The sequence below is a fragment of the Berghia stephanieae genome, chromosome 1 (assembly GCF_034508935.2).
Source record: "Berghia stephanieae isolate SIO BIC M18660-M18661 chromosome 1, UCSD_Bste_1.3, whole genome shotgun sequence".
NCBI lineage: Eukaryota > Metazoa > Mollusca > Gastropoda > Nudibranchia > Aeolidiidae > Berghia > Berghia stephanieae.
In genome coordinates, this window is record NC_088360.1 from 101,200,968 (window position 1) to 101,216,382 (window position 15,415).

Consider the following 15,415-nt stretch of genomic DNA (forward strand, 5'->3'; position numbering starts at 1 on the left):
CTCTGCTTCTATGGGAGGTCAGAAGACCCTAAGCAGTGAGTGAGAAACATTAATTGTGAATGTGAATATGGTCTTGGAATACGACATAAAATAAAGTTAGAATTAAGTACGGTACATAGAAACAAAATAATCAACGGCTTTTTCCTAACTGGAGAATTTCACCGGGGTATAATAATGAAAGACTTGAGGGCATGGTTGGGGGGAAACGAGTATGAGCAATCACACATTATAGAATTTGGCATGTCTGTGTAGACGGTTTGTATGATTAAGAATGTATGTTAAGCAAATGTTGATGATGATGGACGATGATATTGATAATGATGACAACAATGGTTATGTGGAAGGGGACGATAATGATAATGATGATGTTTTGCTTTTAAAAGTTTTATATCGTTTTTTTTTCAGTGCAAGTAGAAATGAACATGATACTGGAAGAGTTGTAGATCTGAAGTGAAAAGTAACAAAGATAAGCAAGACAAAGGTGACTGGTTCAAATAGACAACAGAAGATTCCAAAAGTTGTGGTACAAGCAATCCACAGATGTCCCATTTTGAAATTAGCTAATAGAACGATTCAGGAACAAGCAAAGGGTATACTCAAATGTTTACATATAACTATAATATGTATATATTATATAATAATATAACTATACTTTAAATATATGGGTACAGACATTAATTATTGTCCCCTTCAACATAACCATTGTCGTCATCGTTATCAATACCATCGTTCCTCATCTTCATCAACATTTGCTTAACATACATTCTTAATCATACTCATACAAACCATCTACACATACATGCCAAATTCTATAATGTGTGATTGCTCAAATATATATATATATATATATATATATATTATATTATATATTATATATATATATATATATATATATATATATAATATATATATATATATATATATATATATATATATATATAATATGTATACATTATATAATAATATAACTATACTTTAAAATATATGGGTACAGACATACTTTTTAATTATTTTCAGTAATTGTTTTGAACGTGTTCGAATAATATACTCAAATGTTTACATATAACTATAATATGTATATATTATATAATAATATAACTATACTTTAAACTATATGGGTACAGACATACTTTTTTATTATTTTCAGTAATTGTTTTGAACGTGTTCGAATAATATGATCAAAATATTCTTAGATGTCTCAATAAAAACAAATATAAAGTTTTAGAAAATTTTCACAAAAATTAGTTCTTTTAAAATCATACCAAAATTTCTATGGTTATAAAATTTAAGAACACACTCTAAAAACGTGCTTTTATAATTCCTTGAAAATCACAGATTGAAAATACTGCACAGAAAAGACAGAGCACAAGAATGGACAATCAGGCATGTTAAACATAATTTCAAAATTAACATAATGATAAGAAGAAGAAGAAGAAGAAGAAGAAGAAGAAGAAGAAGAAGAAGAAGAAGAAGAAGAAGAAGAAGAAGAAGAAGAAGAAGAAGAAGAAGAAAGAAGAAGAAGAAGAAGAAGAAAAGAAGAGAAGAAGAAGAAGAAGAAGAAGAAGAAGAAGAAGAAGAAGAAGAAGAAGAAGAAATATCTTTCAAAAACGCAATATTGATTAACATTAACCATATCTCAATTCCAATCTGTGCAATAATTTGGATATAAAAGTTTGATTTCTTTTAAGGTGTCCTCTTCAGCCGTTACAAATAAAGATTTCTTCTCCTGATCTAAATCAAGTACAAGTCGTTGATTGAATTTGGTGGTTAGAGAATCAACAAGCTTTGATTGATCTGGAATAGCACTGTGAATTTTTTTCATTTCAACAGATTGCCGAAACTCATTTATTTTCCGACATACACCAGGATTACTTACAGATAAATAGAAAAACTTTGGCATCTCTTGAATTATCCTGACACAGTCAAGCATTTCTGAATTATTAAATCTCTTACGAAACAATGCGAATTCTGACTTCTTCATCATGAACCTAGAATCCTCTGCCTCATCATCATCATCATCATCATCGTCATTGCATTTAGTGCCACACTCTGTCTTTCCTATATTTCCTCCAATCATTTCTTTAGGTACAGTATGATTTTCACTTTTTTCTTCTGCTTTTCGTCTCTCCCTGCCGGCATTTGTTTCAGTGACTTTACAGAATGCTTTACTCTTTTTCAGTTCAGATACTTTGTCAGGTTTTACTTCTACATCCTTCAACTTCAAATGTTCACCAACTTCCTTAATATCAGTTTCTTCAAACTCCACATTCATTTCATGTAAAATAGGTTCATTCACAGTTCCCTCCACTGGCTCTCTCATTTTAGTGAATGGAACTATTACTGTATATGAATCAGCTGCACTTGAATTATAATTACCGACAAAAGTAAAAGGTTCCAAAGAAGGCATTACTTGATCCTGATCGAATGCATAATCTGGCTTTGAATATTTACAAGGATCAAACTCCCAATCATCATGAAATTCAATCAAATCAAACAGTGATATTATGGAAGATCTCGATGGTTTTGTGCTTTCAAAGGTTGCATAGCCAATGGTATCGTATCCGACTTTGAATCCTAATTTCATGATAGCTTGTAATTTGTCACGTGCAATTCTTCCATGTAAGGAGAATGAGAATGAACAAGAGCTCATCTGTCCGAAAAGAATAACAATAGGATGTCATTTGTTAAATCAATAGGAAAAATGTTAAAATATTCAGGGGAAAAAAATAGGATTTAATTATATCTGTGTGAATATAAATAAGTTATCAGAAAAGAATAAAATTAGGATACTAATTAAAATAAGTGCATAAGAGAAAAATGTAGATTATCGATATTTGACGACTATAAACTGCTTCTTTCTCTTTTGCAAAATTGTGATATCCATGATGATTTTCTTTTCAAATAAATACATTTATAACAGTATTGAGTGGGTGACATTGTGCATAGAGAGGGTCCCGATAGCTCGGTAAAGTGCTTGCTTCTCATGACAAGGGACAGAGATCAATCTCGGAGTACACTGGCAAACTTTGACCCATGCATATAAATAAACTATTTGTCTTTTTTTTTAATTTCTCAATTTTTCTTTTGGTTTGAAAAGTGATGTGTTTATTTCATCATGCACATATGTATTTTGAATTAATTTATCCAAAGGTAGAGGCTAGCATGAGGAAACAGCCAATTTGGCCAGTTTTGACTAGGGAGACTTTGGCCTTTCAACCCTAAATTGTATTTTCAATCATGGAGATTATGATACCTTAATTTATTTATTTGATAATACGAGTTCCATTTCTTAGGCATTGGAATAATATTATCATGACATAATATATAATAGAGATTGCAAATTATTCACTGTGCGGCACAAAAATATTTTTTAATGCCTAAAATATAAAGTATCAGTCAGTCTGATATGGGGAATACAGAAGTTCTTCAGAACTTTCCTTCTGCTTCTATCAGTTGAACCTTGGCACTGTTCGGGGAATGATGTCACTGACAGGAGGGCAGCCATCTTTATTTTTTAACTCGGAACTGGTTCGTTCCGGGTTGCCACATCAGCTCTATCGGGTTGACTCTTATATAGCCAAATTAAAAATAAAAATAAAAATGATAATAAGAGGCACAAAGAATGAAATAGATACGATTATTTTCAAATATGAAATAATTTGCACCATTATGTAGAGTAATTAATTTAACAATGATAGTGATAGTAGAACTTTCGATCATGATTGACAATTTTACGACTGATCTCAAACTGGACACTTAAGTGTCAAAATTTTAGGACAAGACTCGCAAAAAAATAAAAAAGAATTAATTAATTATAGGGTCTTAAGTGCTCAACTATATAACTTTTACTACATCCAAAACTAAACATTGCTGTTAAAACCTTACTATCTCACAAAATTGACAATTTCAAGTGCCATGCATTGATACAAGTCAATCACATGGCACAGGTCCATTTTAAAAAAATAAGATTTTTTAAATATTATAATTAAAAACAACAAAAAAAAAAAAAAAAATACCAAAACTACTCCCTTCCTCCACCAAACGCCAAAAGACAATTGAGGACACCAGGATCCGATTATTTCAATTTGAATTGAAAAAAAAAAGCAAGAAACATGAATTCAAGTCTTCTTAGTGTTAAAACAAAGACAAAACAAAAAGATGATAATAATAAACAAACAAATAATAAATGCGAAAAAAAATTCGAAAGTAGTATAAGCTAAATTGCCTCACACAACCAAACAAATCTGGCCAATCTCAAATGTAAATATACAAAAATGGCCGTCCTCTCGTCAGGAACATTAACTCCTGGACAGTGCCCTACCCTAGCCCACTGTCCGCACTTTGTCCACCTTGTGTTTGCGCAAGCTCCTTGGAGTTGAAGTCCGAATAGCCACAGGAGACCATTCAGACTAAACGTAGAAGATTACCTCACATTTAACAAGGACAAAAGAACAAGAGGCCACTGTTATATTATAAACTCGCCAAACAAAATTGCCGTTTAAACATCCGAAAAAATTTCTTTAGTCCACAGTGTTGAATAGGCGAGCTTTTAGTTCTCTACCTGCGCCGCGGTCAAGAGGTCCTTCACTCCATCAAATTCCTGACCAGTGCAATGGATTATCTCCCATGATACTTAACAGATTTGTTACTGATATATAGTTAAATTCCAATCGCTTTTGCACAACCACAGTAGATTTTATCAATCTAAACAAATTACCAACGCTTTGAGAAAACTTTGAACTTTATGTTGGTACCAAACACTCTATCAATAAATTCAATGTCTTTCAGATCTTTTACATTTAGTTTGTTAAACTTAATTTTTTAATTTCATTATTATAAGCAAACGAGCCGACAGAAACTCTCAAAACTTGCTCTACCGACGAAGGAATAAAGTAACTTTTCATTCATCCACTCACATTTTGTGCTTCGCACACCGTTCTTTCATGGTATCTGATAACATCTTGGTGCAGCTGTCCGATTGTTACGCTTTGATCATTGCTGGTGTAGAGGGTCATGAACAGTCAGTCCAGGTTTCTTTTATCTCACAAGTTATATCCAACAGGTGGTCACAAGAGGTTAACACAATATTATATGAACACATTTACATAAGCTTTAAGTTTTAGTAATGTTTCAAATATGGTCAATAAAGAACACAAGAATAACGTCCGAGTCGTTTCACAGTTCAGTTGTATAGGTTTGATATCAGTTTAAAATTTTGTTTCAGAACTTTGGGGGTAAAAAAGAAACATTGTGTATTTTGTAATTAGTACGATGCAATGGTCAATATAAATTAATCAAGGGTGATCATTGTAACCAGAGAGAGAGAGAGAGAGAGAGAGAGAGAGAGAGAGAGAGAGAGAGAGAGAGAGAGAGAGAGAGAGAGAAGAGAGAGAGAGAGAGGAGAGAAGAGGAGAGAGAGGAGAGAGAGAGAGAGAGAGAGAGAGAGAGAGGAGAGAGAGGGAGAGGAGAGAGAGAGAGAGAGAGAGAGAGGAGAGAGAGAGAGAGGAGAGAGAGAGAGAGAGAGAGAGAGAGAGGAGAGAAGGAGAGAGGAGAGAGAGAGAGAGAGAGAGAGAGAGAGAGAGAGAGAGAGAGAAGAGAGAGAAGAGAGAGAGAGAGAGAGAGAGAGAGGAGAGAGGAGAGAGAGGGGAGGAGAGAGAGAAGAGAGAGAGAGAGAAGAGAGAGAGAGAGAGAGAGAGAGAGAGAGAGAGAGAGAGAGAGAGAGAGAGAGAGAGAGAGAGAGAGAGAAGTTCCGTTAATGAAGTTAGAAAGACATTAGTTTTTAATTGTATAAATCAATCTCTGCTTATTCTCACAATTTAGGGATTCCGCTTTAGTTCTAACATCTTTTCGTTGTTTCAATGGACAAGTGCTGTGACCGTCAAGCTAGCAATTTGATTGTCTTTTCCTTTTTTGAAGCAGTTGTAGATGTGGTGACACTTGAAGTAGACTAACTCATTACTGTTTGTAATCTCGATGCTTTGTTTTTTATAGCTGCTGATCTCCTCTCAAGTTTTGAAATTGTATTGTGCAATAGTTCCCCTCCCTGCTCTCCTAAAAGTCCCATTCCAAAGCCGAACCTCTCAATGAAAGGTGTACAATGATACTCAACAATGTGTTGTTTTGGTATAACCTTATGTGGATAATGAAGTCTGTAGAGCGCCATGTAATTGCCTATTGTTTGGCGAATGTGAGCTAGCTGGTCCTTTGGGATAGGTTTTGAGTGAGATATCAATTTGTGGACTTGCTTGAATGATTTATTGATACTGTCAAACTTTAATTTTAAAGTCTTTGCCTCTTCTATAAGAAGTTGTTCGTGTCAATATTTCTTCTGTTAGCTTTTCGTATACATCGTCTGTAAAGTATTTGTGGCAGTGATTTCCAATGAAACTACGACTATGGTAACTTTGAGGTGTAATATTGTATGCCTTTAATATGCCGTCCAAACTACTACAAACCGGTCCACTCCTAGCATTTGGTTTTTCATATTTTAAATCTGACAGTTGGTGTTCAATAGACTCTCGTTTTTGCACTGATGCTTTCCTTTCTTCATTTGTTCTAGCCAATGTTTCACAACTACTGTACAAATCAAGGGACTCTTGTAGTCTCAATTGACGCTTCCAATTACTCCCGTAACGCTGAAATAATCTGATAGTTTTGTTGTCATTGTCAGTGAATGTGTGTAGCATGAGATCTATGTCATCTGTAGCCTCTTCCAATAGCTTGTGGTGTTTTAGTGCGATTCCAAGAAGGCAATGTAGATATGGTGGAGCTATTCTGTGCAGAGGGATGTCTAATAGAGATGGATTTATGCTGTTGTTAAAAGATTGTGCATTTTTCTTTTGTCCTTTCCCACGACCGGCAAAGTGTTCAAAATCTCTGTGAAGATTTGTCCATGTTCTCAAAGGGACAGATTGTCCTCGTAATTCTTGAAGAGAGGCCTTATTAGCATAACACCACAAACACGGATATGATCCACAGGCACCAGAAAGTCCGTACATTTTTGTGATAAATTCGTAATCCCCAAAAAAGAATAATCTAACTTGCTTATCCTTTCATTTTTGCTGATCTAATTGATAAAGCTCATTCTTTATTTCATGAAAAAATATCTGTAAGTTCCCTTTTGTGTCTGTTGTTTTTGCTATCGCTAAGTGTTGAACTTGGAGTTTGGGTTTTCTTTATTGACAATAGACATTGAACATTTAAAACTTCCCTTCCCGTGATCACCACCTAATTTTAACCATACTTCATTTTGAGGGATGGTATCATAATGCCAAGTAAGATCGGTACTTTCATCCAGTGTTTGAATAATATATGCTCGTATGTCTTTGATTTTCACCATAGGGATATCTGTAAGTAAACCACTCTCTTCAAAAAGTTTGTTTGTAATGAGGATGTTGGTTTCTGATATGGTTTTGATGATCTTTCTTTGAAAATGTTCATTGGGTATTTTTATTCCACTTTTCTTTAAATGCCTTCTTAATTCCTTTCCTGTGACCAAGTCAAGCCTACATCCTCTTTCATCGATAACGCTTCTGTCACAGACATTGACGGGTTGGTTTTAATGCCTGCATTGTCGCAAATTTTACGCCGTATTGGGTTGGGAACTTGTTTTAGTTCATGTGTTTCTTGTTTTTGTTGTGCTTGTGTGCAATGTGTTGTCTCAGTGAAATAAGTGTCCGGGATCGTTTGCGCTTTGTTGGAGATGCTACGTCTATTGTTGTTTTTCTGTGTTTTGTAATCCTCATCAAGTATAATGGTTACCCTTTTGTTTTGCAACTGATAACATTATTTGATGATGCAGCTAGTTTTCTTCTCACGAGGTTTGTGAGTATTAATTCCTCTTGGGCCGACAATTCTTGATGTATTGGTGGTAAAGATGCTTTGTTATCTCTACAATTGATTGGTGACATGCCGATGCCTTTACATTCTGGTTTTTGCTTTAGTGGCGTTGATGTAGCTAAGATCATTCTTGTGTCAAAATCAATACCAGATGATGTATCTATATATTGTGAGTCCTGTGCTGTCTCCATATTCTCATCCATGTCCTCTATGTCTTGTGTTGTCTCCATACTCTCATGAATGTGTTGTGTCTTTTCTGCTGTCTCCATACTATCATTTATGTGTGATGTGTTTTGTGTTGTTTCCACACTGTTACATAACGGGGTTGATTTTGTTGACCTGTTGCTGTTCTTTATTATGTTTGTGGTTTCCAAAAAAGTTGAGCAAACGTTGCAATCACTTACTGATTTATTTTGATTGTATCCCGACCAAATATGGTGACTATGTGTGACTAGTTCTCTTGCTGATGTCAATGCTTTTCCCCCATCTCTGTTTTTAACATTACGCAGTCTGTTGTGACACTTGTAACACATTGTTTTTGAGTGCTTATCAGCATCGTAAATTATCAATGTCCACATTAAAGATGAGATTAATATCTAGTTTTAAATGATGACACAATAATATTTTGCGATTCTGTTTCTTTTCTTTTAGTTTTCTTGACCATTTTCCACAAAGCCTACACAGGTCATTTAAATGTTTACCATGAATTTCTCGGGTGTGCTCCATGACTAGATGAACTTTAAAAAATCATAATAAATTCAATTTTGTTGAAGCACAGATGGAATTTTAGCAACGTATAGTCCAATTATAATAGATTCTATTTGCTGAATAATTAAAGTTATTCTTCATCTTGGATTGAAGAAATTCAATATTTTAATGGAACAATTACTTCACTGTAAAGTACAGAAAATCAGTCTATTTAATATTGAAATATCACGATCACTATAAAAAGCACTGGCATAAAATCCATATGAATAGAAGCAAGAAAAATTGGTGAATATCACCAAGTAAAGAAATTTGGATTAGGACTCAGTGCGAAGCCATAAAAAAGAGATGAAAGTGAGCATAAATCGACTGGTATCACCCGATATCACCGTAACTGAACTCACTAGGGGATTCCCCGTAATTTGGCAGGCGTGACCCAGGTCAAACTCGGGTCATCACTTTGACTAAGTTACCACTCAGGCGATATTATCGTTACTGTGAGTCAGTGAATTGTTGAGACATGGAATAGTCTGCCTGAGAAAACAGTTATAGCGCAAGCATAAACAGCTATAAAAGCCAAATTGACAGATTCCAGCAGGATCTAAAATTAGCACCGATTTCCCATTGAAGTTAAAGCCAGCCTTTCCACCTCCACAACTTGGTGGAGACCGATCTAAAGTGAAGTGGCAATTCGGACACGAGTCTGAATAGTGGCTATTCGGAGTCAAACTCCAATGTGCTTGTGTGCAACTGATAAAGAAGTAGAAAAAAAGATCAGAAGAAATTTTGTTTTGCCTATATCACACTGACTCAGCTCATACCGCAACTTTGGACCGTAGATGGATTGTAACCCGTCTCACGCTATCAGAATGTGTAATTTTTAAATTATTTATTTTTGTCCTGATTTTATTCGGACATCGTGTTTAGAAAAGCTGCTGCTTTCATTTTATACCACAGTTACTTTGACTGACTTTTGTTACTTTTGAAGAGTTTTACTTCTTTTCTTTTTAATTTCTATCTGGACTTCCAATGAATCCATGATTTTGTCTTTCTCGTCAAATAAAGCGGGTTTAGACTACCCGTTGATAGTTACCACAATCGGGTAATTTTGATTTACATTAATTTTATGAAATTGTCAATTATTAAAATATATCTAAACAAAAAACAAACAAACAAACAAAAACAAACCAAAAGCTATAGTCCCATGGGAGACTATTCAGACCGAGTCCAAATAATCTGTTGATTGCACATGCGCATTGGAATTTGAGTCCGAATAGCCACGAGAGACTATCTATTCAGACCCGAGTCCGAATAACCGCAGCCGATCCAAAGACCATCAACGGGTATGAACTAGTGCCGCGCTGAGGACCGGTCCTTGGGCCGGTCCCACGGTCTTTTAGCTGTGAACCGGGGATCGGTCCCATAGTGGAAGACCGGCGGCGGTCCTCACTTCTTATCACCTTTCAACGGTCTCGCGCCATACTACCTCCCCAGCGATTCGTTGGCTCGGTTGCCTATCTTCCACCAATCACCACCCATCCCACTTAATTAATCGCACCCACCCCCCCTTTGCCATACACTAAACGACACAGACGACCATAGAGGCAGACGACCACCTCCCTCCACTCCGCAAACCGCCCTTTCGTGTGTGAGATGGGGGGAACAGGAGGCACACGCCTTGGACGATTCCATTATACGGGGTAAATTTCAAAATTTACTACACCATAATGATCGCAATGACAATGATCTATGATGAAGGCATGACCCCTCTTCTCTAATGGGTTATTGTTTGAAATGCATGTGACTACTAAAGATGTGTGTGTTTTGTGTGTGTGTGTGTGTGTGTGTGTCGAACCTAGCAAGTAGCAAGTCCGATTTTTTTTTTGTTTTCTTTTGTCCATCTCTTGTCACCACTCCTTTCTATCGCATTGTTGTCATTTAAAATAATACAATAATATTAAAATTTCGTTTGGTGTTTTAACTAATCAAATAATATGAGTTTCATTAGTTTCTTCCTTCCAAAAACCCCAGTTATAACGTCTGTATTTAAAAAAGTCCAATAGAATATTTGGGGACCCCGATAGCTCAGTTGATAGAGCACTCTCTTTGTACGCAAAGGGCCAGAGATCGATCCCGGGTGCAGTCGAGTTTTTTCTGAGTCCCTGTCTACTCAGCAGTGAATGGGTAGCTGGTAGTGCCGCGCTGAGGACCGGTCCAAGGATCGGTCCCACGGTCTTTTAGCTGTGAACCGAGGATCGGTCCGATAGGGAAGACCGGCGGCGGTCCTCACTTCTTATCACCTTTCCACAGTCTCGCGCCATACTAGGCTACTTCCCCAGCGATTCGTTGCCTCGGTTGCCTATCTTCCACCAATCACCACCCATCCCACTTAATTAATCGCACCCACCCCCCTTTGCCATACACTAAACGACACAAACGACCATACAGGCAGACGACCACCAACCTCCACTCCGCAAACCGCCCTTTCGTGTGTGAGAGTGTGAGATGGGGGGAACAGGAGGCGCACGCCTTGGACGATTCCATTATACGGGGTAAATTTCAAAATTTACTACACCATAATGATCGCAATGACAATGATCTATGGTGAAGGCATGACCCCTCTTCTCTAATGGGTTATTGTTTGAAATGTATGTGACTACTAAAGATGTGTGTGTTGTGTGTGTGTGTGTGTGTGTGTGTGTGTGTGTGTGTGTGTCGAACCTAGCAAGTAGCAAATCCGATTTTTTGTTTTCTTTTGTCCATCTCTTGTCACCACTCCTTTCTATCGCAGTGTTGTCATTTAAAATAATACAATAATATTAAAATTTCGTTTGGTGTTTTTACTAATCAAATAATATGAGTTTCATTAGTTTCTTCCTTCCAAAAAACCCAGTTATAACGTCTGAATTTTAAAAAAGTCCAATAGAATATTTGGGGATCCCGATAGCTCAGTTGATAGAGCACTCTCTTTATACGCAAAGGGCCAGAGATCGATCCCGGGTGCAGTCGAGTTTTTTCTGAATCCCTGTCTACTCAGCAATGAATGGGTAGCTGAGTTTGTTAGATCTGGCGAAAAGTCACCATCGACCCCTCTTATTACCTCATCCACCCCCTCTTATTATAACTTCACGTCTCTCTCTTACTCTTCAATGCTTGCTGCCCTCTAATGTGTGTGTTTGGGGGGGGGGGGGGGGGGAGGGGGGTAGGAGTTGCGTGTGTGTATCAACGCCACGAACAACTCGATCAACGCCTTGGGTGATGCCATTATCTCCGTTAATGGGGATAAATTTCAAATTTTATTAAATTATCGAAGTAACAATGAAGTACGGTGAGCAAATAAAGAAGGCATCACCCCTCTTCTCTAATTAGGTTACAATTTGAAATGAGTGTGACTACTCTGTGTGTTTTACTCCTGTAGACCACGGTTTTCATCGTGTAGCGGTCTTTAACTGTTCAAGAATGAACGATCCCACGGTCTCAAAGGTCAAACCGGTTCGAATTTCCAACAGTCTCTCAGGTATGTTCAATGTCGAAAAGGACCGGTCCTAGGACCGGTCCTTGCGGTCTTCATTTCCCAAGGACCGTAGGACCGTGGTCCTTAAGCTTGCCAAGGACCGCCCCGCACTAGTAGCTGGGTTTGTTAGATCTGGCGAAAAGTCACCATGGACACCACTTATTACTTATTAACTTATTACCGCATCCACCCCCTCTTATTATAACTTCACGTCTCTCTCTTACTCTTCAATGCTCACTGCCCTCTAATGTGTGTGTGTGGGGGGGGAGGGGGGGGGGGAGGGGTAGGAGTTGCATGTGTGTATCAACGCCACGAACAACTCGATCAATGCCTTGGGCGATGCCATTATCTCCGTTAATGGGGATAAATTTCAAATTTTATTAAATTATCAAAGTAACAATGAAGTACGGTGAGCAAATAAAGAAGGCATCACCCCTCTTCTCTAATTAGGTTACAATTTGAAATGAGTGTGACTACTACGTGTGTTTTACTCCTGTAGACCACGGTTTTCATCGTGTAGCGGTCTTTAACGGTTCAAGAATGAACGATCCCACGGTCCCAAAGGTCAAAACGGTTCGAACTTCCGTCAGTCTCTCAGGAATGTTCAGTGTCGAAAAGGACCGGTCCTTGCGGTTTACATTTCCCAGGGACCGTAGGACCGTGGTCCTTAAGCTTGCCAAGGACCGCCCCGCACTAGTATTAGTATGAACTCATACAGACTTGAGTCCAAATTGCCACTTACAATAATAGTAATAATAATAATAATAATAATAATAATAATAATAATAATAATAATAATAATAATAACATGCTTTACCTTGGTCTTGATCCCTTGGCTCTGTGAAAGGGGGGATGTAAATGTGGACATTGTTGACATTCTGGTTCTGATTGTAGGGACAAATCGGGGGTAATTTCTATCTATATAAACTAGACAGGGCAATCTATTCTCTATCTATACTTGCTAGGTCTATATTGAATTGGCTCTGCGGCAGCTGCATTTATTCCTCAACAATGCCTCAACAATGTCAACAAGACGATGAAACTGAAACTTGGTCTTCCACTTCAACTTCAACCTCAACCATTTCCGTTTTCCTTGCATCTCAAATCTAGAATTTAATATATCTTTAGCCTAGAAGTTGTACAAAACTGTTACTTTCCATGTTCATTTTCTATCACATGGAAACACTGGGGTCGTTGTTTTGCAATCACTTTTGACTGAACTTCTAGGATTGGACATTGTCATCATTGAATTGAATCAAGAAGGGTTTGACACTGGATACACAATACACAGAGCTGCGTACCTACCCCGGGACTCGCGGTAAAGTCAACCGGTACTCGAGTAAAAGGGACGTACGTACCCGCTTCACAAATGAAACCGAACTGAGTGATAATTATGTAATCATTTTGATCTTAATTATTTACTTCACATGACCTTTTTTCAAAATTTTCCTCTTTATTTTCAATTACATTGATTTTTTGTTTATTTAACACACATTGATTCAATTATTGAATCAACAATTAAGACTATACTATTCTTATCTTTTAAAGAATCTCAGTTATTTTAAAATTTATTTATTTTGTTTCATTGTAATTAATTATCTGTTACTTACTCGTTTCATTTTTGTGATAAATAATAAATATAAATGACTAAAAAAAAATTAAAGATAAAACAAAAATTTTAAAGAAAATAAACCCCCCCCCCCCCCCCCCCCCCCCCCCCCCCCTTCACAAAACATTTTTGGCAAAAGTCACTCCGCCACGTACCGCGTACCCGAATCCGACCATACCCGTATACCGGGTAATGATTTGGCGGTATCCACACTCAATACACAGAGCCTTCTAAAAATAGTATCTTTTGGTCGCCTCGGTGCTGGGTATAGTGTTGGTCATATCGTAGCGAAATATTGATATTATTATTATTATTATTATTATTATTATTATTATTATTATTATTATATTATTATTATTATTATTATTATTATTATTATTATTATTATATTTTATTATTACTATTATTATTATTATTTATTATTATTATTATATTATTATTATATTATATTATTATAATTATTATTATTATTACAGAAAAATAAACTGGGAAGGTCTGTGAAATGAAACTACTGAAACAGCTAATGAAAGAGCTTTTAAACACGCCAACACTTAGCTCTGAAGAACATTGGCAAAAATTCAAACATATTCTAGAAAAGTAAATCAGTAATAATATACCACATAAAACGTGTAGAATCAAAAACGGCCTTCCGTGGATCACTAAGTCAATAAGAAAGATGATAAAGCAGTGTGACCGGTATTATAAAAGGTATAAAAAAGACGAATGGTCGCAGTTACAAAGAAATACACTGTTCTGAAACAACTTATACAAAGGGAGTTACGTCAAAAATATTGGGACTACGTGGAGGACATACTTAGCCCTGAAGAGAACGGAAACCAATTTACTGGTATGAAAAAATTCTGGTTATACATTAAACACAGAAAAATTGTCAGAAGTTAGACAGCCTCAATCACAATCAATCCTCACCACAGCTTTGACAAAGCAACAGCCCTAAATGCCCAATTTCAGTCTGTTTTTTTCTAAAAAGCAACCTCTAACCCCTAACAAATTGCAGAAAACAGTATAGCAGACAGAAGCAGTTACGTCAATGAAAAACAGCCTGTGATAGAAAAATAAAGGTTACGGAAGAGGGCATTGCAAAACTTCTTCAAAACTTGGATCCTAAAAGGCTAGTGGACCAGGCAACATCCAAGCAAGAGTTTTGAAATAGCTTGCAGACTGCGCGGTACCCTGCCTCCGTTTAATTTTTCAGATATCACTCGACACTGGTAAAGTGCCAGGGGATTGGAGAACAGCTAGTGTAGCTCCCATTTATATAAAAGGACAGAGAACGATTCCTTCAAATTATCGCCCAATGTATCTCACTTGTATCTCAAGCAAGCTTATTGGGGACATCATTGTCAGCCAGATAATGAAATACACATAAAGGTATGATATCCTATGTGAACTCCAACCTGGTTTTAGGTCCAGGCGCTCATGTGAAACACAATTAATCAGCTTTATTGATGAAGTTTCAAAGTCTCTCGAGAAGGGCCAACAAATTGGTGTACTTATAATGGACTTCTCTAATGCCTTCGACAAAGTTGACCACAACGCATGCCACAAGCTTCGACAATATTATGGGATAAACGGAAAAATCAACAGATGGATTGACAACTTCCTGAAAGGCCGTACCCAATCAGTGATTATTGACGGTAAATCATCCAAGTCTGTCCCAGTTGAATTTGGTGTTCCTCAAAGCTCAGTATTTGGTCGCACTCTCTTCCTTTTTTATGTTAACGACCTGG

The 15,415-nt window shown here is 36.7% G+C and overlaps 1 protein-coding gene across 3 annotated transcripts; it reads right to left on the bottom strand.

Moving 5' to 3' along the window:
- Positions 1-1,545: 1,545 nt before the first annotated feature.
- On the bottom strand, positions 1,546-13,346 carry LOC144962549 (uncharacterized). 3 transcript variants are annotated; one of them, XM_078895578.1, is made up of 2 exons: positions 12,876-13,346; positions 1,546-2,650 (listed from the first exon to the last, which is right to left on the bottom strand). In XM_078895578.1, exons 1-2 carry the CDS (start codon positions 12,933-12,935, stop codon positions 1,637-1,639), a joined length of 1,074 nt encoding a protein of 357 aa, XP_078751704.1. In that variant the 5' UTR covers positions 12,936-13,346; the 3' UTR covers positions 1,546-1,636. The 3 variants fall into 3 exon arrangements, with proteins under 3 accessions (XP_078751704.1, XP_078751705.1, XP_078751706.1); XM_078895579.1 differs by lacking the exon at positions 12,876-13,346 and adding an exon at positions 3,460-3,511; XM_078895580.1 differs by lacking the exon at positions 12,876-13,346 and adding an exon at positions 3,254-3,445.
- Positions 13,347-15,415: the final 2,069 nt, after the last annotated feature.